At 30.5% G+C, this 25,429-nt stretch overlaps 1 protein-coding gene across 1 annotated transcript; it reads left to right on the top strand.

Annotated features, from left to right (window-relative positions):
* Positions 1 to 2,860: 2,860 nt before the first annotated feature.
* Positions 2,861 to 25,117, top strand: Smp_133080 (hypothetical protein; the record flags this gene model as incomplete). Its single annotated transcript, XM_018793460.1, has 6 exons — positions 2,861 to 2,865; positions 3,164 to 3,260; positions 5,882 to 6,056; positions 6,879 to 7,022; positions 7,804 to 8,224; positions 25,021 to 25,117. The coding sequence occupies 6 exons, from the start codon at positions 2,861 to 2,863 to the stop codon at positions 25,115 to 25,117; spliced, it is 939 nt and encodes a 312-aa protein (XP_018647971.1).
* Positions 25,118 to 25,429: the final 312 nt, after the last annotated feature.

The raw sequence follows: 25,429 nt of genomic DNA, 5'->3' as shown, positions 1-25,429 counted from the left end.
TTGGATTTAAAAACCGGAGTAATGCGTGCAAAAGAATTATGTTCAATCCCTTCTCTTATCTTAGCCAACCTCAGGCCTAATCAATCAATAGTAATCTTATCTAATGAGTGACCTAATTCGGCTAATGTACTTAATAACCTTTCTTGGTCAAGTATAACTGTCTTTTTTTAACTATATTCACATGTTTTTCTATTACCATTATTATTATTATCAACTCTGAGATGCAGGTAAACGCAGCTGACGAGTATCAAATAGGACGAAATGTGAGTCCTGGATTCCAGTGCTAGCCACTATCCATATTACTATTATTGTTATTAAACTTGTTAACCTTTTTTAGAGATTTATTCAGCTCCCACCCTTATCTACTAATTTTTGCGTAATTCATATTATTCTACATATTGCGTAATTTTCGATTTGTAATCATAATATTCTCTCTCTCATCCTGTGTTGACCATATTTATTGTGATCATTTATCTCACAACTTCATTTCATTTATAAACTGATTCAAGTTAACACTTCATATTAGTCATCTCAATATTAACGATTTCATTTTATATGGCAAACAATCTTTGATTCACATGTTACACCTTTAAATGATGTACACGACCTTAAATCTGGCCACATCTATGGATTATTAATTTGGATTTATAATTGTAGAACCTGATGAGAAATTATTGAAAACGACTATAAGTCTATGTTAATTTATTTTGATCATTCTTATTGTTTAAAACCCAAAAAATTAATAAAGAAAATAGTAAGTATATAAATGGCAATCTGCCTAAACAGCATTTTTTTTAGTATAAATGGATATATCTTTGTTAGTGCTTGAACTTGGTAAAATTTTGAGCATCAAAAATTATAACTTCTAGTTTACATTAAAATATCACACAACATTTTCATGACCCTTTTGTCTTCAAACTTTGTCAATTAGGTCAGTTTTGTTTGTTGTCAAGATAGATCATAAATTCGTTTTACCAAGAATGTGTTCATATCTCGTCTGTCGTGTTAGCTCAAACAGCTGTAAAACCGATTTAATTTATAAGGAAATGCTTTCTTATTAAATGATAGGTGACATTACTAACAATGCTAAATTTATGCAGAATGTTTGTAAGCTGATTCAACTCAAATCACTAAAACAAAAGTTATAAAACACAAAACGTAAAATCGAAAGGATTTCGATCACTTATTTGCATTATCAGCTACAGTGATAACAATTACCATCAAGTCCACCCTATAACAACTGGAGAGCTGTATCAATGACACAATATAATTTATGTCAAAATGACGAATTTTGACCAAGGCACTTATATGTAAATGAAACCAACTCATGTATCTAAAATTCTAGACGAAATAGTGTCAGTAGGTCTAAAACTACGAATAACGAACTACACTTTATGATCATTCCTTATTTATACGAAACGCAGTACTGAGAATTGTTGTCAAACAACAATCTATTCAAAACAAAATAAAGATTGTCTGATGAATTTTGTCTGCTGTAGACCCTGACAATATCTAACAAGTATTGAAACACCAACGACAAAATACTAGGACATCAGTCGTCCTAAGCATCCTAGGTGACAAAAATATTATCTGTTTTCCGGAAGATACAAGGAAGAGGAATTACGAAGTGCAAGAAACTATTTGTTTGAGTTATCATTTCTTTTGTTTTCTGTGTTTATTTTCAACAGATTATTCCAGTTATTTTTATATAGCCCTTAATGTAAGATGATTTCCGACACACTTAATATTGCCATACTTTTCACTATTCTATTTCAAATTAAGTTTCATTCAGTAGTGAATATATTATTTAGCACAGTATCAAAACTAGACGTATTTCTATCCGCTGTTTTTTATACTTCGTGTTTCGGCATCTTATATTTACAATAACATGATTTATAAGTCTAAGATATACGAGGTATCTGGGTGGTTATTTTGGCTTTCTCAAATGTTGGTTGGGACATACAATTTCTGCTCAAAAACCTTCGATTCTATCAAGTACATGTCATAACAGTTGAATAATACATTACTAAAGTAATCCAATTCATAATAAATTGACATATTCTATGTTTTTGTCACAAATGAATAGATGAACGGACTAAAGTTTTCAAAAACAATTAATGTTTCAAACAAATGAATTACAAATAGAAAATAAACGTCATTTGTACATAATTCATAAATGATTTTCGACTGATGAAAAAAAGTTTGAATTTATGACAGATCAGTTCATGTCATTACAGTATTTGTCTAGGGAAAATCTTTTTCAGTATCTTATTCATCAACGATTATGGATTAAAATGAACTGAAGCGATATCGTTAACTAAAAATCAAATAGGATATCAATTCTCATGTGTATCACATAAAATTACTTATAGTCTAGTTCGAAAATCTCAACCGTTTTGTTAAATCTAGCATTTTGATTATTCTCAGAAACAGTGGAAAATGTATTTGATTAATTAATTTCCTCATCATATACACGCTAATCCAGCTAAAATGTATTTTCACACTGAAGAATAAACATAACATTATAGTAACCTTACAAAATATCAACTGTAAGTAAACATGTTAATTAACCAGGTAGGGAAACATTGAGTTACTTGTGAAAGCTATGACATACACTATAGTATCGCAATTACTATCATTTTAAATAAAAATCCATTTCACATTCGTAAACACTAAGTTTAAGACATAACAATACCATTAATTGGATGTTGTTCCTAGCAGATTGCAAACAAGTCGATTGGTCTACGCTGATCTAGACTGTGTTGTTTGCTAACACTTGTTTATAATGTAAATAGTTTATTTCAAAGCCTGATGAGATAATGTTTACTCTGGCTGTTATGCTCTTACACAATAATATTGTATGGCGTAAGTGATATTTGTATATTAATCAAAGTTAATCTGCTGATTAAACGAATTAAGAATCATGTCAACTGAGAAAAAGATGACGAAAGTTAAATCATTCAATCTCGCAACCGGAAAACTCACTTAGTTCGTATGGTGATTTGATTAGTGTTCTGATAATTCATAATAAAACAAAACCCAAATGATTCAAAAACGGATTTTATATTTATAGATATTTGGACAAGTTCGTTAAAATGTAGGATTAACTGTTATCTCTTTTCAGTGGTTGGTTTATCAGATGTTTGTCAATTATTTTTTTTAGATTTAAAGAAGGTCAAAATGAAATCTACGTCAATGAAGGTGATAATCTGATTTTTATCTGTCCACCAAATCGAACATTTTCCCAATCACTTTACTGGGTATGATCAAAATTTATACCGAGATAATATATGTAATTTTTTTGATTGATATATGTATCTAATAATGTCAAAATATCTTTTGCATAATCTGATTCAAATCTGTCATTAGGATTTATAGTGATCCCAGAAAAGCTTTACGAGAATAACAAAATACCATTCATTATATAACACGTTTCTATTGACCTCTTATTTGACTGTATGATGTTTTTGGGAAATGGTTTCATTTTTTTTGTTGATACAGTGGACAGGCAGGATGCAGCTTGACGATTTAGACTTCGCAGATGATCTGGCTCTTCTATCACACACGCAACAACAAATGCAATGGAAAACGACCAGTGTAGCAGCAGCCCTAGCAGCAGTAGGTCTCAATATAAACAAAAGGAAAAGCAAGACTCTCCGATACAATAAAACATGCACCAAACAAAATTACACTTGATGGAGAAGCTTTGGAAGATGTGGAAACCTTTACATATCTGGGCAGCATCATTGATGAACACGGTGGATCAGATGCAGATGTGAGGGCGCGGATCGGCAAAGCAAGAGCAGCATACCTACAACTGAAAAACATCTGGAGCTCAAAACAATTGTCAACCAACACCAAGGTTAGAATTTTCAATACAAATGTGAAGACAGTCCTACTGTATGGGGCGGAGACGTGGAGAACTACGAAAGCCATTATCCAGAAGATACAAGTGTTTATTAACAGTTGTCTACGCAAGAGACTTTGGATTCGATGGCCAGACACTATCAGCAACAAGTTACTGTAAGAGACAACAAACCAGATTCCAGCAGAGAAAGAAATCAGGAGAAGAGCTGGAAGTGGATTGAGCACACCTTGAGGAAATCACCTAATTGCGTCACAAGACAAGCCCTCACATGGAATCCTGAAGGTCAAAGGAGAAGAGGAAGACCAAAGAACACATTACGCCAAGAAATAGAGACAGACATGAGAAAAATGAACAAGAACTGGATAGAACTAGAAAAGAAGGCCCAGGACAGAGTGGGTTGGAGAAAGCTGGTCGGCGGCCTATGCTCCATTGAGAGTAACAGGCGTAAGAAGAAGAAAAGGTTTCCTTTTTTAAAGTTACCATTCTTGTTATTTTTTTTATTATAATTAATAATTCAGTTTTGCAAATATACTAAAATTTGATTATCAATTAGACTATAAGAATAAAAATATCATTCAGAAAAGAACTTTGCCTCATTTTATTTGAGTGTCATTTCCTGTTACCCCTGATTATGACAATAAAAAAAGGTTTATCACGAAAAACACTTTTTTGTTGTTGTTTAAAACAAAGTTTGATGTGCTGAAATAATCACTATTGAAGTGAGTGGATTTTCTACAGTCTTTACACAAAACAAATGATTAAGTGAATACCACTGATTTCGCAATAACAGTTAAACGATTTGGCTACAATTCTTATTACATATGGTTTATTTATTTAATTATTCAAAAAATCCAAGTTCATCCAGGTACATGATATTACGTAAAAAGGTTGCTTTAGTTCATAGTATAAAAACTGACAGGATTCACACTTAAATAACTTGATTGAGATCATAATATAATTTGTTCAACAAAGAAATCCTAACCATTAAGTTTATTTTCAAGTTTCTATATATTTCTTTTCAACTGGTTTTTCATCATGCCTCTACACTAAGTTATATATATATATATATATATATATATATATATATATATATATATATATATATATATATATGATTCACAATAAAGGAATAACACCCATCGAGTAGATATGTTACGTAATAATTATCTACTGTTATCTACCATATTTTATCAAATTTGCCGCATGGTTTACGAGTTCGTCTTTTGCACATAGCTGAAGCCATCGCAATCCATGTTCACAAACCGAACCTATGTATGCAAATGAAGTTTGTACAAACACTCTGGCTACCCTGGCCATTGGTATAGCGTAGTCAGCAGTAGAACTTTGGTAAACAATTTTCGTGTTCCTTCCATTTATGCGTTTTACTTATTTTCTACATTCGCCTCTTGATTCTTACATAACTACTATATTACTGACCATTCATCAAAATATTTTGTTAGTTCTTTCTTCTCCTTTTACATATTATGCAACGTAGCAACAGCTTGATTTTCGAATAATTACTTTGACTATTATTATTCCTCTTTCTTCCAATTAATAATCGATACGTCATTATATAATTATTACGTAACGCATCCACTCAATGAATGTTATTCCTCTATTGTGAATCATATATACATTAATGTAGATCCATGATGAAAAACTAATTGAAAAAAATTTCCTCGCTTGATTCGTTCCTTTTTATTTGTCAAATGCCGAAATGAGAATTTCCTATATACAAACTTATACATTTATCCCGGTACTATGCGGTGACGACAAAGCATAAAACAACATGGTAATTAAGACGTCAAACTTCTGATAGTTTCCGATAGTGTTCAAAGCGAAAATAGGGTTAAGAAATAGTATGTATGCTGAAGGGAATTAGACTAATCTAACTTCAATTGTATGAAATAATATTTTTGTAATTTTATTTTGCGCATTATTTATAGCAAGTGTAGATCTAGTGGAAAACCTTAATGATCTGAAACCTATGTTTATTGTTTGTTTTTTTGTTAGACAAATGATTCACGAGTAACAATAAAATGCAATCGAACTTTATCCATTAAAGTAATTAAACTTTTAGATTGTTTCGGTGATAATTATGCAACGGAATTTATACTCAAAATTAGTAAATTTCATGAAATTTCATCTCTTCCAGTTTTTCATCATGAATTACCTATTCATTTTGTAGGTAAGTTTTTAAAAATCATTACTTAACTGAATATTATTATTATTTATTTAAACACATAAATATTGGTACAAGGAAGCACCAGATACATATGCGCCGCACAAATCTCCTTTGATTTGTGTGAGGGCTGGGATACTGCCCAGGTGCTCAAACTGAAACAGGTGGTTTTCTTAAGGGGCCACACCCGGAGTCTTTGACCTTAAGGTCTAATCCACAAGACAGTGGAGCATCGTGAGGAAATGCAGTCCCATGGTAGCCGGTGACCAGCGGTTGATTCATGAGTCATTTGTTCCCTCAGGATACTGGAGCCCATGTGCACCATTGGTTTGGAGTCAGGGTTTTCCAACTCCCTTAGGTGTATTTTCTGTGTCCACCTACCCGGTTAAAGCGCCGGACATTCGCTTTTCGTCCTCTCGATTTCGTAAACAACGGTAACGTCACGAGAAGGCAGTGAGTAGGACTTCCCTGACAGAAGCTATGTACGCGTGGCCATGTGCGAGCATTTCAAGAGGGGGAGCGGACTCTCCCCACTCTCGTCCGTTTCAGGGCGATCGGGGGCACTTAATTGAAAGTTTGAATTACAATAATTATGTCTGTTTTCTTCAAATATTTGATTAATCGATACCAGAATGTTTTCTCTTAGTTATTCAAGCTGTTTTCGTTAAGATTACTGTCAATATGTTAACATATGGATGTATACAGGAACATATTTTCATATAACATATGGAGCTTGATCAACTTAAACGATTCAACCTTATCGTTCTTAGGTTTTCTATTATTAAATTCATCTATTTTATTCTTTTATACCGCGTATTTTATTTATAGCTCAATCAGTTATTTGTCAAAATAGTAACTTCCGCCTAAGTGTTAGACTGGCGTCAACACATAAGACCTCAAGCACAGATAGCGTTTCCAATGGTTCCGCAATATATATCAAAAAGTCTAATTTGACAAATCATTATGAAAAATGTAAGTCAACTATTATAATTTACCTCTTTACACAGAATTCGTTTATAGATGTAAAATTGTGTTTTACAACACGATTTATTAAATTAAGTCATAGATATAATGGAAAGCTTTTACGAGCACTGAGCTAAACACAAACTAGTTTGCGTAGGATTATATCTCGGTAATGACAATGTTTCCTATAAATTTTGCTTTTCTATCGTTTCACATATCATAGAAAGTAAACTAGGTAAAGTGCTGTAGGGATAATTAGATTATAATGTAACTTCATAATAACTCTCCTCCATTAGTTGATTCTTGTGATTTCAAACAAATTCGAATTGTTTAAATCATGAAGTTTTATATTGTCACATTTAGATAAATGTGATATTTCAGTGTAGGGGATGAACTGTCATATATACGATAAGAATGATTCTGGGTTCCAGTAATGTGTAAATAAATAGAAAACTAATAATTTGTTCTTTAATTACTCAATGTTTCATTAAATAAATGTGAAAAAGGTGGATTTAAATGAGTTAAAGTACATGGGAGCCCTGTATTTTACATATCGTATTCTCAATCAGGTTAATATTTCATATTATTCGAAATGAGTTATTTACAAACAAAAACCTAACAGAAAATCGGGTTGGAATATCAAGAAAGAGTGAAGGAACTAAATTTATGACCAGTTTAATTACTTTAGTCAATAAACATCGTCAAAAATGGCATTCTAAGTTGTTACGAATGTTGTTGAATATGTCCAGTGTTTTTTTTTATCTTACCTAATTGATTTTTTTCTCAATAGCTACTACCTCAAATAAATCATCCTATTTTCATATAAAACGGAAAATTGCAAAATTTATCTCCAATGTCTCTTCCACTTCCCACTTAAATTATGAATTTACTAATTCAGAGCAAACAACCTGGAAGGAATATCGTTTTCTTATTTTACCAGCGACATTAGCATTTTTTACACTCATTGGAATGCAAATTGTTTTTTGTAGTTTTTGGTTACCTATCTCAGTGATTAATAAATTTTTCAAACATTTTCGACCGTCTAAACACTTACACAAATTAAAATCACAATCTAACCAGAAAGTGAAACAAAATGAATCAAACTCCTTAAAAGTTTGCAAAGAAAATTCGAAAATTCCAAACCAAAGTTTATGTTGGGGTATACCGACTCAAACATCAATGAATTCTTGTGCAACACATTCAATGAAAGAGTCAATCTCTAATTATAATCAATTTATCACTTCTTATAATCAATTAAATGATTATAAATTAATAAATCAAAATTATCAAACTGATTTTCATAGTCAAAATTATCAATTTCAATTGGTAATACCTCAAAAATCACTTAAAGATAATCATGATGATTATTTTAATCAAATAAATTCAAAGATTTTATGTAATTGTTCTTATCATCAACATCAGATTATTATGGAATTAAATGAAAAACAAACAAATATTTTACCAATTTTTATTTCATCTAATATGAAATTACATGGAAGTTATACAACGACTCAAACTATTTCAGAATTAATTCAAAAATGATAAACAAATAATTTTGGTATTATTACTATTATTATTATGTGTAGCAAAGATTACTATTTTTTTGTTTTCTAAATATTTACTTACTTACGCCTGTTACCAACCCCTCGCGGAGGAGCATAGGCCGCCCGCCAGCATTCTCTATCCAACCCTGTCCTGGGCAGTCCTTCCCAGTTCTTTCCAGTTAACATTCATCCTTTTCATATTTGATTCTATTTCCCGGAGTAATGTATTCTTTGAGCTTCCTCATTTCCGCTTGCCTTCCGGATTCAAAGTTAGAGATTGCCTCATGATGCATTTTGGTGATTTCTTTAATGTATGTCCTATCCACTTCCAACGTTTTTTCCTAATTTTCTCTCTAACTGGAAGCTAGTTTGTACTCTCCCATAAAACGCTGTTGCTGATAGCATCCGGCTAGTGAATGTTGAGTATTTTGCGTAAACAACTGTTTATAAATACTTGTACCTTCTTAACGATGGATGTAGTAGTAGTAGTTCTAAATATTTACTGAATAATAAACGACATAAAAATCAAATGCGTTTTATTGTTGAGTACACAAGAAAACTATTATTTAACGACCTTCAGAGTGTGTAATTCCTTTTTCCCTTTCTTCTTTTTTCTCTTTTTTTTAAACAATATAAAACTATAGTTTAGTTAATTTTGTGAAATTACAAGATGAAAGACTAAATCAAATGTCAAGTATAAAAAGGGAATTATTTCCCTTTTGATGTAACTTTCTTATTATTGTCTTTACTATCCTATTCTCCTTTATTATATAAAATGTTCGAAATTTTTATAATGTAAAAAAAAATAGATAAACATTAAACTTTTCAGCCTACATATTTATGCTTGTTTGTATCGTTTCGTAAAAAACCAAAAGAAAAAAAAATAATAATAGAAAAAAATACTTTTTGTTTCGTTGTTTCGTATTTTATTTTTGTTTTTGTTTTTTTGGCGTTTCATTCAAATAATTTTTCATCTTTAATTAACACAAGCATATTAACGACGATAGAATTGTTGCCATTTAAAATGTATACCTTTCTGTATTATATTTCGGTCAATATTCATTAGATAAATGAATCTTTAACTTCAAATAAAGTAAAATCGTTTAACGATCCACATCATATTAAAAGACTAATATTTGAACGAAGGATATTCTTTTTGATAAATTCTCTTCAGGTTCTACAATTCATATGTGCAAATTAATAATCCTAAAAAATGGCCAGCTCAAAGGCAAAGTACATCGTTTAAAGCATGTAAATTTAGGATTGTAAAACCAAATAGAATAAAGTTGTTAATGTTGATATGACTCATATAGAATGTTAACTTGAATCTGTATATATGGTAAGTGAAAATTTAAGATCTGTGATCAGAATATAAATATGGGTCAGATAGGATGAGAGAGATATGATAGTGCAATTACAATTCGATCAAGTGGAAGACTAAATTGTGTGAAAAATTAGTAAGACGTAATACATAATCATTAAATTACAATATGTGAAAATAAGAAAAAAAATGTTGTCCAGTTTATAGACAACAATATCCATGACGGTTTAAATTGAATAACTATCTTAATAAAATTCACTTAGTATTGTTTGTTTGAATCTTCCCATTGATGTTTAGGACTGAACCTGGTCAGTCTCTAATTGTCATATGCGCATACTATGCGTATTGCCTCAATATAGCCTTAATTCACAAGCATTGTACTCAAAGATGAATAGTGGCTAGCTGTGGAATTCAGGACGCGCGTTTCGTCCTGTTTGGGACTCGTCAGCCGGATGAAACTGCATCTCAGAGTTGATGTTCACTCTGAGACTCGAGACTGACTTGCTGAAGTCCTAAGCATCAATGGGAATATTGAAATAAGTGATTTCAAACTTCATCCCATTGCACAATCAAGTGGCTATCAGGACTCAGTAGCTGAGTGGGTCACGCGATGGCGTTTGAAGCGAAAGATACTGGGTCCGAGTGAACATCAACTCAGAGATTCAGGTACATCCAGGTGACGAGTCCCAGCTAGGACGAAACGCGCGTCCTGGATTCCACTGCTAACCGCTATCCATCTTTGCTTATTTTAATAAAATGTTATGTAATATCTCTGTCAGTCTTTGCCAGCGAACACAAATAGGTGTATATGATTTATGATTGACTGATTTTAGGTTTATTATTTGTAAGTTAAAATTATTTCTACAATAAACTAAATGATTTTAGTCAGACTAATTAATAGTACCTTCCAGTGAGAAACAATGACTAATTTGTTTTCAGTTTTGAGTATAAAAACAATTGAGAAACATGTTATGTTAATAAGACACTAAGGAAATATAATTGACTAATCAATTGAATCGTTGATTCCAATGCATAACTGTATAATTTGATAAGGATTTGATAAGAATGATAGCATAGTGTATTACATCAACAAAAATAAGCAAGAGAAACAGTTTTGTTGCACATATAATTTAACTTTGAATAACTGACGATTTTCACTGGAATTTTTCAAAATTTAATATATGACATCATAAGATAATTACACTATCAATTAATGTATCAAACCAATAAATTAATATCATATTACCGTAAGGTGTTCAAATAATGATAAAGCCATATAATGACAGTAATTGGATGTACATGTTCAGTATAGTCTATGAACCTTAGCAGTATAATTAGTAAATAATGAATAACTTTACAAACAATATCAATGGGATTATTGTTCATACTTTATTTGAATTCATTTGCCTTTATTTTTTGGTCAATTTTTAAAAAAAAATGTAACCATGAGGTAATTTATTAAACAAATAAACAGACAAATACAATTCAAATGAAACTATTTCATGTACTGGACTTTATTAGTATGGTTGTTTATATCCCAATTTTATTGACTTGATATACAAAAAGAACAGGTAGAAGAAGCAAATGATGGAGTAGAATAAAATTTATTAATTAAAAAAAGTTAATGAACTTTGTATCCAACCCATTTCATTAACTCATAAATTGCTTTGGTTGGTTTCATGTTTTCACATATCTACATAAATATCCATATATTTTAGAATAAAGCCTTATAAGGGTCTAACTGAAAGCAATATTGTTCGCTTACACTTTTTGATCCCATTATAAAATTAATAAAACTAGGAATTATTTTCATTTAAAATCTTCAAGTATTCATCTTTTTTTTTTGCATATCAAGATGAACTGTACACATTACAACTGAATACATTCCATGTGAAAAAGTAATTATTTTAAACATGAAATCAAATAATTGTGACAAATTAACTATTAACTCATCTGAATGAATGCTAAGTTGATTTTATTACTAGAATAGATTGAAGTCAGTATGATGATTCATCTCTCAATCGTTCACAACGCTTATTTAGTTTCCAATTATTTGATTAAAGTTTCTAATAGAAAGAATGCATAATTGCTAAGAAACTAATTTCATCGTATATTTCAACTGAAATAATTTCATAAAACATGATACTTTTGATTTGGAACATTACAGTGAAGGTGATATCAGTGTTGATTTCTCTTTTTTCCGACTCTGATAATCTTGAAGTCATTACAATACGGTATTCAGTTATGGGAGTCACATTGGAACGATCGAGTTTATTTCCCAAATCAATGTAACACTATAATTTCAACCTGACAGTGCTTTAGATACTTGTACATTTGTAGTGGACCTGTATTTCAAACCTAAATCAGGGTCTAAAATAGAGTAAATAAACTTTGCGTCGATTGCTAAATAAAATATATATGTTCGTAATAGATAATTTGGTTCGTCAATCACATTGACGCCTAGATTCCTCCTCTAACCTTATGGATATTACTAACTATGACTACTTATCGTTCCCTAGGGTAAAGTAAATTGATAATATTTCATAAGGTTTTCTAAGCGCACAGAAAAAGCAAGAATACTTTATTGTAAACATGTCTATCATTCGTTGAAAAGCTAAGCTCATTCTCTCTCTCTCTCTCTCTCTCTCTATATATATATATATATATATATATATATATATATCATGAATCTCTTATTTTAAACTATCATATTCATCTCAGATGTATGCAATTGCCTGATGTTCTTATGTAATACAAATGATTTCACATTCCCATTTACAGTAACAGTTGGTTATAAAAAGTATTTTTAAGCTAATATGTATAAACACATGCTTGGATTTCCCAAGGTTCATTTATGACATACTTTATTCAGCATAATTCTAGTTTACTTGTGATCATGATTTAAAATAAATTTTGTTGATATTTTCATTAAAATCACGTAGCAAAGTTTGACAGTGGCTAGCAGTGGAATCGGAGACACGCATTTCGTTATATTTAGTACACGTTAGGCAAATGTACCTGTTGCATTATTGTTCTATAAGCTGATGATTATCTGGAATCAGTAACAAAGTGAATAGGGCGTTGGGCTTTAGGAGGAAAAACCGTTGAGCTGTCATCTCGATTTTAGGTGCTTCCAGTTGACGAGTTTGTAATGGGAAGAAAATGCGCACCATGGATCCCAATGCTAGTCACTAACAAATTTCGTCCAAAATTCCTCGTGACTTGACGGCTATATCGTGATAATCTGCTTCGAATGTTAATATACCAAAAGATTGATTTATTGCAATCCTTAATATCAACAACTAGGTAAATTTTACTGTTTCATGAATATAATTTGAGGATAACAACAGATGGTGCTCATTTTTCTCTAGATGCTTCCTAAAAATATTTATATATTTCAAAAGACTTAACAAATATTATTTCTACAGGATTTATCATTCCTGGATATTAGATTATGTAAGTTTATTCAAAGAATTCCTCATTTGTTAGTCTATGCAACAATTGAATGATACAATTAAATTAGAATGTATAACCAGTAGACACAATTTATTACAGTGTATTATGACTAATTTTACAAATGTTTAGTTATTTTTTATATATAGTTCAATTTATGAGTCTATTAAAGTCAGACCACCATGGAAAACCTGGAAGTATCGGACGGCCGTTTCGCCCTATTGTGGGACTCCTCAGCTCCTCGGTTATTCAATATCATAAACAGTTTATTCATCACTAATAATAAATTTTATACATTATGAACAATCAATTAATAAAAAAAATAATTGAATGACATAACTGTTGAGAAAACATCAATAAAGTACATCACTACTAAGCAATACTTGGAGACAAAAAAACAGTGAAAAACATCAATAGTACAAAATTTTTATTTTAATTACCTAAATTATTTATTTTCTGCTAAAATCAATACAACATTGATTTTTTATGTTTTTACCATAATCTCTGAGGTTCATAATCAATAAATGTAGGTTAATGAAAATAAATGACATCAACTATGATATAAATGTATTAAATATATTATATTTATTATTTCTTCTTCTATAAAGTTGCCCAAAATTTATTGTTATAGACATTATACCTGAAGGAACCTGTAGGTAGTAGGTAATTGATTAGAGATTTCTTTAAATTCATACTCCCATGCAATGAAATCGTATCTGGAATTATTCATCAGTTAGGAGTGGAAACCTGAGTAGAATTGGTGGGTTAATTCATGAAAACTCAAATTTTCATTGAATTTGATGGTTTATATATATCTGTTTACACCTAATTCTGGCCTATCCAAACACTCAGTACTGACAGTAATTAAAATAGGCTGGAAAAAAGTTAAGTACGAACAAGAGGAATGCAAGATTAGGGTGAGGTTTCTGATACTGAACTGTGCATCACCGTGAGACACATTTGAAAATGTTTGAAGCCTTCTCAAAATTAATAACCTTTAAGCAGTTTTATTGATTAATACTTTTCCTTTAAAGTTTGCATATAGTGTTCTTCAACCCTTCATATTCTCTAATGTGATTTATTCCATTTAGACTAGATATTATGCGTTTTACTTCTAACTTTAAGATTTTTAGTTCCAATACTTTCCCTTTCTATCCTGTGAATCTGACTTTTCATTGTATCAATGTCGGGTGTACCATCTTCAACTGAAAAAAAAATTTGTGATTTGTCATTTCCTATCAATAATCAACTGGTTGATTTATTGTTATAACTAAACAATTAAGATTTACTGCAAATGATAAATCAAATTAGATAACATTTCTGAAATTTTGCTGATCCTGATTACTGTAATCGTTGCAAAATTCTTTAATGAATACGATGGTCTACAGTGTTTTCTGTTCAGTATAGACAGGGTGGAATAAGTGAAAAATCTACGTTTATAAAATGCCATGGTAGTATATTACCATAACAGTGTTTCAAAATAACTATTCTACTTGTTTTACATAAATATACAGCCTCTTATGACAATGGTCTGTTGAATGTCAAAAAATAATAAATATTTTTATCAACTATTTGCTGTTAAAGCTGATAAAATTAAGCATATAACATATATTAGCTTATGACTTAGTAATTTGGTAATGAGTCTGAGTAAAGTAATGAATTACTTATCATATGACCTGGAAACTCTTAACAAACAAGGGAAAGCTTTCATACTGGAACAAAAAACTGATTGACAGAAGCTGAGATGCAAATCTTTTGTAACGTTATTCGAGATTCATTAAATCCAGTACCGAATTTATTGTTAAACAGTCATAGGTTTTGTAACTAATGATTAATTAAAAACAATTTCTTTATAAAAAAGTAGTAATTTACTGTTTTCCATTAAATCCTTGAGATAAGGTATTCTACATTAGAAAAGTATTCAAATTCCATTCAACCAATGAAGGATGAATTTAGGTTAGACATTGATATTTTAAAATAAAATATCTGTGAAGGGCAATTAATTATCAAACAAAATGTTTTGTCTTTACAGAAGGTATTTTATTGTTTGTGTCACTGGGTATTTTCAGATAGCTGTGAGAATAACATTTTTTTATAAAATACATCAAGGCAGGAAATTGTCAAGTTCTATAACTGAAAAATACGTGTGGACGATCCAAAGCAACTAATACACAGCAAGGACAATAAAGATTGGTACTCTATGATTGACGACTGGCCCAATACTGACTAGACCTGAACGACGAGGAGGCACACAAGACTAATGATCACCGGTCCAAGATCGTTACTGCATTTTAGATATTTATTGATATACATATAAGACCAAACCACTCAGGAGACCAAATAACAAACGGTATTAACACGGAAAAACAACAGTGATGATGGAAAAACGGAATACTAGGTACACAAACCATCAGTTTTCGTTTATGAGTGCAGAAGCTATAGCAATGATTTACGGTTAAAATGAAAGCTTGAAATTAGGGAACACGAAAATAATAAAACCAAAATAGTTCATACAAATGTGATCAATTTTTATATAAATATATAGCTTTGGAAGTGTTGACCTCATCGGTAAATCGTCTCTTGCAACATTTCCTCTTTTTTGAACATCATTGGTAAAACATGGCGTTAGGGTTCTTTCTGATCCTAGACAGTTTTCTTCGAATTTGTTGTGATTCTCTTAAGAATGGCTCTATTATTCGATCCAGTATTCATGTTTGTACATCAACTAACATATTTTATGTAACATGATAAAAGCAGTCAGCATAGTAGTTTGGACTAAGTTATCTCAATGTTTAGCACTTTTCCACAAAATCAAGATATTTGCATTGACTACCGTGGGTCTAAACACTATAGACCTCATCGTATTTTAACGATTTTACTATCAGCACCAGGAAACGTTTCCAAAAGAGTGCTGCTAAGACGGGTGAAAGATTCAGTTAACGTCCAACTTCGAGATCAACAGATCGGATTCCGTAAGAATCTGTCGTTCAAAGACCAAATCGCGACACTACGGATCATAGTTGAACAATCAACAACTGTTGGTCAAAACAAGATCGTTTCGTGATATTTAACAATAAAAATACTACAGTCCTCACGAATCCCTTATACTAATAACATTCTTGCGGTCACTAATGACTAGCTGTAAAATGTAACTCCTGAAGTTTTATTGAGAAGTTCAATGCGTGTCTAGTGTGAGACAGTTATCCAACCTGGCCAATGGATGAAGGGTTGAGCAAGAGCATTGATTGAGTGAATTCTGACACTAACATCGTTAGATCCCAGCTTAAGTGTTTTTGAGAATTACAGCAATGAACTGGAGGTTTTCAAAGTGATTATATGAGCAATCTACGTCCCTCAATTATTCATACTTCAAATTCAGTCAGAAACAAATAAACAATAAATACAAATAATGATGATTTATTGCTGTATTAAACAGAGATATGATATAATGTAAACTGTATAACCATTACCATGAAAATGATTCTACTCCATGGCAAACACTATAATATTTGAAATCATTTAGCAAACGTTGTTTATTTCAAATGATACAAATGTTGTTTCAAAAGTATTTTAACTGAAAGTGACATAAACCTGCATTTTACTGACCCTTATGAAATACTTAACTTACAGAACGTTATCAAATATCTTACACGGTAAACCGTGTCAATAAACATTTTAACTACACTACAGTAGGTCAACCCCTTAATTTTACTACAACTACGTCACAGTCATTATATGGTATGCTCGCTCATGTAGCTCAGTAAATATAGTTAACCGTTAACCAAAAGATAATGGTATATAGTAGATGTAAAGTAATAATTTTGTTTTCTTAAAAGGTGAATAGGAACAATACTTGATATTTATAATGTGATTGCTCAATCTAAAGAAAGATTTCAAATAATCACAATAATATACAAGACACATACAAATTCATTTTAGTGAGCGCAGACAGTTAACGTATACACCTCAGAATCCGAATCTTGCATCTCAAAAAAGGTATAACAAATATGATTTGTATTATTTACTAATTTCTTCTGGACTGATTCAATGTGTGAAAGTTGTTAGCGTACACTGAAACAAACAAAAACGTGAGCAACTAAATTTAAATCGTAATGAAATAATTATTTGACAAATGGATTTTTAAATATATTTTAATGAATTTCACTAAATTACATTTTTGTAATGAGTGTGCGATTTGTCATAGACTAATCTAAATTGGTGTGCCACACATTTTTCCCTTGTTCTGACCTCTCTGTTTTTACCAAAATATATAATTTCAATCCTCTCGAATTATTATTAAACTTTTTATTTTCAGATTATAGCTAATAACCATCAGAATAAGATTATCAATCATAAAACCAACTATGTAAAACGTTCTATGAGTTGCACGGTTTAATAGTTAACCTCCAATCATGCTCTTGGACAACTTCATGAAAAACGTGTTATGAAATTGAGCAATTTGAAATTCTTCTCACATGACTTTCATTATATTCAGTTGACATTGAACCTGATTGCTTATTGTCTTTGGACATTTTTTTCGATTGTCATCCCATATGACTAGTGTCGTATGTGCTAATGATATCGACAGATATAAGTAGTATATGTCATCAATTGAAAGCTAAATGCCTGGTGGCGGAAGATCGAAGAAAAGGGACCGAGAATAAAGAATGATTGGTGTAGAAACGAAAGGGCGCAAATGAAGAATTCACTGTATGGTTCTCAGATCTCAGTAAGACAATCTGTAATTTTGTATTCAAATACGTTCCATTGTTCCTACTTGTATTCTCGTTCACCATACTAGATTTTCGACCTTATAGTTGTTTATAATTTTTTTGGTTCTTTGATAAATAAATTTACACCCTTCGGACTAGATAGTGGCTATCTTGTCTCCATGGTTAACGGAATAACGCTTTTGCTTTTGAGGCGAAAGGTAGTGGGTTTGATTTTCTATGTAAACATCAACAGTCACTTACAGGTTCAACTGGCTAAAAGGTCCTAAATAGTACGAAAAGTGTGTCTATGATTTCACTGTAAGTCATAATACCAAACTTCATTAACATTTTTAATATTTTGTAGAATATTTTGAAAGCATAAAATATTGATGAAGTTTCCTTAACAAATAGGACGAAACGGCCTTCCAGTGCTTCCAGGTTTTCCTTGGTGGTCCAGCTTCCATCGACTCATGATTTCAACTTTATATAAAAAAATAACTAATTTGTTTGTTACAAATTTAAGTTTCATAAACTAAAACTTCTCACATTTTATTGCGTTACTTTTTCTTAAAGAATAGTAGAAAGACAATTGTTTCCTACAATAAATTTGAGATAGAATCTACTGAAAGAAAGTAACAATAGTTTACAGACACATTGAGTGCTCATAAATGTCAATAATAATTTTGTACATAAAAATCAAATGTTCCTATTTCTAATTTATGTTATATTTTGAAAGAAAATTATTTTTGATCCATTCATGAAATAAAAGATACAAAATAGGATCAGAATTAATCGATTTGTTTTTAACTTTTGACAGTATCTACGAGATATTTATGATCTTTCAAACAAGCATGGGATAGTTACAAATTGAATAAATTGTCTTGACTGTTACAAAAGTTACCGAAATTTAATAAAGACAAACAACCTACTTATAAATTCAGTCTAAGTGTATTTTGTCCCTAAATAAAGCAAAACATGGATTAAAATTGAAGAAATTTGTAATGGTGAAATCATTTTAATGTCAAACTACTTGGGATCATAACTTTGTGAATTTCTTAATTTCTGTTAGGGGAATGAAAATATGCAACGAATGTGAATTCGATATGTCATATTTTGCAATTTCAATGACTCAAGACGTACAACACAGTATAAATTCAAATATCTTCAGTAACTGTCAATAGATTGATACTTGACTATCTTTTGAACAAAAATTTGCCCTACTATCAAAATGATCATTCTCCTTCTTCTTTTTCTTCATTGATTCTTTCTATGAAAAATGGTCACTGCATTATATATCAGTTTCTTCTGATGTAAACTTATCAACAAAACATTTATTCTTAGACTAACAAACAAATTATTTTATGGTTAAGAGCTGTTATTGATTAATTTGACTATTATTATTTTATCTTTACCATATACTTAAAGTTACCATAGTCTAGAAAATCTTCGGTAGAGCATATTATAGATTTACTTTACTTCCTGCCTTAAATTCACTCGTTTACATTCATCGTCTATTGACAAATGACTGATCACTGAAGAAATTATTACTATTGTAGTCTAAACAAAATGTTATTATTATTATTACTCAATCGCATTACTTGTAAACGTAGTTGAAGTTTGAAATAAATTTAATTCGTAGTCTAAATTAAATGGAATAATAGCGATGATGTAACTAGTAAGCAAATTATTTATATAAATAATCTATGATTAACAAATTTATCTACAAAAGAGCTTGTTTCGAAAATGAAATCATTTTTATGAAACTTTACTCATGCATAGAGTCAGATGAAATTGAAGATATTGGAGTATGGAATAGTGAATATTCATTTTCATCTTGTCTGTTTGCAAATTAAAAGTTTCTATACAGATATATACATACATAATTATGAGTTTCACTTTTGAAGTGTATGGTTTTCCGCTCCCTGAGTTAATCAGGGCAGATGACGCTTACAGCGCTTAAAGCCAGTTACGCAAATTTTCATCACACTGTATCGTATTGTTCGATTAATATTCTCAATATTTAACTACATCCAAATTATCGTTATTAAATTATTAAGATTAAGTGACCAAGTAATGATCGAATTTCATAAATTTTAATATTAATCTTTACTTCAGTATCCATTCGATGATAATTAACTGAACAGTTAACTTTCAACTAGAAGCGTTAATAATTTAGAATTACATAACTTTCATCGGTTTTGAATTATCATTTACAAACAATCTGTCTATCCTTTTATTCTGGCTTTCAATGTACGAAATGATGAATTTTAATATGTTTATCTGCAACGTCCACCGTGAAGCATAAACAATTTGATTTACACAGAATTTACAATTTGAAATTATCGTGAAAATCAACTGTATTAATTTGTTCCTTAACACAATTATCCTCAAATATTGAAAAACCATTTTATGTAATCAAAACGTTTTCTCAGAATCTCATGATCCGTTGAGCAAACATGAAAAAATTTTCGAGATTCAACATAGTCAGATGCACATTTTACCTAAAACTCACCGAAATGTTTATAGTTATTCGAAAGAAGTTATCAGTCAACAACTTTGTTATATATGAAAAAATCAACAACAGTCTGTCAGATCTAACGTATTTGTTTATCAAATAACCATGAAACTTCATTGAAACCATGAACTGATCAATGTTAGACCATCACTGAAGACCAGGAAGCATTGGACAGTCATTAAGTCCTAGTATGGGACTCCCCAACAGTGTGCATCAACGGTAACGCATACCGAAGTCAAACCCAACACTTTCAATCACAAACGCAAATTCCTAAAATCTAGACCATTGAACTGGCATCCAACAAGGTTCATGTCTAAATTCAACCAATCCACAATGTCGCTTGACCATCTTCCATTATCTTTGGTAGGTAACTGCCTCTCATCCAACACGGTTGATCTCCACTGGTCACAGCTTCTCACTACAGGCGGTATATTACATCATTATTCAGTATCGTTATGTATAGTTAACGCAAATCAGTCAGTAGATCAATTGTTAACTATCTTGTCAGGTCTGAACTTCTAACTACGCCAGAAGCTATATTCCAATTTATTTAAAAAGTCAGACTAACTCACTAAAAAACTGCGGAACAACTTTTCTTAAACTCAGTTGTTTGGCAAATATTCAATCCAAACTTCATCTCTCAGTTCAGAGGCGAAATGTCCAGTCTCTTATTTTACCATGGTCATAACCCTTCTTCTGACATGTGTTCATCTCTTTCCTATCTTTTCCATATTATTTCGCATCTCTCTTCCATATGTTTTTTTCATTTTGTCTTGTTCTTATTACCCTTAACTAATTATGTCACTTATATTTGACACTTGAAAATATTTTTCACTAATATTTAATAACCTTTTTAATCATTCAACAACTTAAGATTTTATTTTACATTGACATACGTGAAAGAAATAAGTAAACAATTGTGGAATTTTCCAAAATGATTTCGTCAAAAAGAAATTTTTCTTCACTAAATTGCCCTCATTTTGCCTAAAGTTAATTTGATCGAAATTATAATTAAGTTTCTCTACCCTTCTTTACTTAGCAAAACAATGAATTAAAAATACTGAATACATGTTATTATGCATAAAATGATAATAAATTAACAATGATTAAATACTAAAAAGGTAGACAAATAACACTCATTATTATTTTCACTTGGTGTTGTTTACTTGTATCCTCCCATTGTTATTTAGGACTGTAGTTGATCAATCTCAGTAAACAACACCAAGTTAATATATCTTCACCCCATTGGACAAGAAGGTGGCTATCAGGACTCAGTAGCTAAGTGAATAACGCGATGGCGTTAGAAGCGAAAGGTACTGGGTTCGAATCCCAGAGTGAACATCAACTCTGAGATGCAGGTACATCCGGCTGATGAGTCCCAAATGGGACGAAACGCGCAATCTGGATACCACTGCTAGTCACTATCCATTATTGCTTATAAAGCTTGTGACTACAGGCAATATCGAGGAAGTCCACACAGGATGCACATATGCCAACAAGAAACTGATCAACTGAAGTCCTAAATAACAATGGGAAGATACAAGTAAACAACACCAAGTGAAAATATTAATAAATGCTATTTGTCTACATTTTAAGTATTTAATAACGTGTTTCTGAGCTCCTTGGATAATATTTTTCTGTACTGTAAATGTTAACCCAATTTTTAAACGCAATACTGCTTTAAAGCATAAATATAGAATAAACACAGAAAATTAATTTGTTCCGATTACCATGAATCAACAAACAAGGCTATTGATATTTTCCGTAATTGTTAAAAACTTTTAGTCATGAAATTAGTTTCAGCTTTAAATTGGTAAAAAAGAACATCAACCATAATGAATATGTAGGCTTAGAACTATTGTAAAAACGTTTATTGTGATGTTCAGTACAACGTTATAATTCCCAAATACTTGGATTGACTCTATGTAAATATTTTGTCCAAATATTGATCATTGTAGTGTTCACAAACAATCTGTCCCATTCACGTCTTCGTGAAGAGAAAAGCAGCAACAAACTGAATAATAAAACGTTGTTAAGCAACTTTAGATCAAATAATCTTGTAAAAAAACCTTACTGGTCGTTATGATACCAAAAGTGAATAACGGGAACTTGATAAATTCATTCAATGAAGATGTATTCTTTGATAATATAAACTTCAATTTTTTAGTAATCAGCTGCTTTAATATATCATATAAGTAGCTAAACGTTTGTCTGAATTTAATAACTCAGTATATGACATTACTTCTACTATAACTCACTTCACGGAATTACATTTAACATTCAAAGATATACAACTTTAATTATAAAACAGATGTTTCTTCCCAATACCTTGTACTAAACTGTTTTGTTACATAAATGACAACAAATTCCTAAATTTCCAAGTATGTTGATACTTGGCTCATTACCAAATCTTGTTTGCTCTTATTGAAACAAAACACTAGCAAAACCATATTTTTTGTATTACTTAGTGTTATAATTTTTTTTCACCTTTTCTCTGTTTTTTTTTAACAGAAGACTTCTGACGAGCACTTTGTGTATTATGAGGAAATTATTTTCAAAACATAAAACTGTCGTAAAATTAATTTAGTGCGTATGATGAATGTCTTAGTAACTTCTTCATTTTCAAAATAGATGACAAATTTTAATTTACTTTACACTGATATACTACGATACATCTGCTTACTATATGATTGTGAAAAGTTAAGTGAAAATATAATGTCTTTATACGTGAATTTTACCCTAAGAATGTGAAGTTGTAACCATTGGACACCCAGTCAAGTTTATGTCTCTAGGCTACTTTTGTTTTTTCAGAAAGTCAACCATAAAAATAAGAGCACTGTTACTTTTTTTGAAGAAAAACAAAAAGTTAATCAAATTTTTAATATACACAGGTTTCAATTTTGAAAAACTTTAATACCTAAAGAACATTTTCATTTTAGTCACTTTCACACATAACTTACCTACATCACTCTAGGAAGTCTAGAATTATCAGTTTGATTATCAGTACATAAATCTTATCCTAATAAATAAAATTTGAGATTATTCCGTTTTGTTTTTATTTCTCATAATGTACGAAGCATCTGTTGGTAAGTTTCTACTAAGCAGAATGAATGCAGTTATTGAAATAGTTAAAGAGAAAACTACGGACATTTAAAAATTAGTAGTTTTGCCAGAATATTCTATTTAACTGGTCAAGCATGAAATGAACTATTTTGTTTCAAAGACCCCTCTTTTTCGAAGGTTATCTAACCAATAAAAACAAGGAACAAATTTTGTTTTCTGAAATAATAATTAAGAGATTGTTATTTCGTTTCACTAAAGTACATTAAGTCACAGTAGTGAAATTATTTGAAAATTTCAAACCGAATGTTTCATAAGTCTGTAAATGTTTATCATGGCACAACAGATTATGTTTATTTATTATTTTTCTATCTGTAGGTCAAAATCGTCAGGAAATAAACTTATTTAAATACTTAGACTAAAAGATGAAGCCATTAATGAATGTATTCACTGAGTCGTTCTACTTCTATAATTTGACTTTAGTTATTTCATTTTGGTCTGGGAAAGTGTTGTGTTTACTCACTGGTGAAGAGTTCTGAAAAGTAGTGGAACCGACTTTAAGGCTCAGTGGTAATCAATGGTTCTTTAATGAACATCAATTCATAGTCATGTATTTCTTAACAACATTTTAACTGATAAACGTTGACCGAAAGTATTTTAAGTCAACGTTTTATATGAAGAAACGTATGTTTTTTTAAATACATATAAATCTTGACATATTTTACCGACTAAGGTCGGCAACCATACCACGTTGAAAGCACCGATTCTCTTGTAATTAATGTCAAATGAATTAAGCAATGTAAAATGCTGCTTTATATTTTATTGGGAATAATATTAGTTTCATGCTCAAATATACCGAAAACGAGTTTCAATAACTAATTTTGTGGGAACTTCCAGATTTTTAGATTTTAAGAGCAAAATATACTCTATTACACAAACAGATGTGAATATTCATTTAAATTGGAACAGTTATAGGCAAAAATAGCAGTTGACCGAAATATGCAGTTGATAACAATTTACCAAACTGTTTTGACGTATTCATATAATCACTATTTGTTACTGCAATTAGAATTAATGACGTTTTATGTTCTAGGAATAACAAAACAAATTTATCACTTATGTTTATACCTGATCTTCATATATATTACATATGAAAAAAAAAATCAGTAAATCATTTACCTTGTTGAAAGTCATCATTTTTGTGTTTACTTTCCTGGAGACAACTACATTTTTATCACATCTTTGAAATAAATCCCAGAAAAAATGCACATCAGTGACAAGTAGATCCATCAATGTTTTCTATATGTTGCTTTAAAGTTGTTTACCAATTGTTTATACATTATTTTTTCAGCTTATTGCAGTGGCTTTCTGTCATACTATTGTTTCTCTTTTTTTACTTCAGATTTAAATATGATAAAACTGTGAATTATATTAATGAAGGTGATAATTTGTTATTTATTTGTCCATTAAATCGAACATTTCCCGAAAATCTTCACTGAGTAAGCATATAAAATGAATAATCTTTTCTGTATTTAATAATAACTAACCTATCATAAATTGTGAAAGCCTAAATAACTCTGCTAAGCTTTTGTACATCTAAAATATGATTAGTTGTGATGCCTAAATTTTTTTGTTTGTACGACGACTAATGGAATGACAATGTAAATGAAAATAAGACCTGATTACTTGACATAATTAAGTAAATTCAGATTGGAAAATATGTACACACATCGATATATACCTAATAACTTTAAATTTATGAATAGACTCCTCAGAAGAAAACGATATGTTTTATTACTACTTTCATAATC

Source organism: Schistosoma mansoni, chromosome 1 (genome assembly GCF_000237925.1).
Source record: "Schistosoma mansoni strain Puerto Rico chromosome 1, complete genome".
Lineage (NCBI taxonomy): Eukaryota > Metazoa > Platyhelminthes > Trematoda > Strigeidida > Schistosomatidae > Schistosoma > Schistosoma mansoni.
The sequence above is the reverse complement of the archived record's forward strand: the minus strand, read 5'-3'. Positions and strand labels throughout refer to the sequence as shown.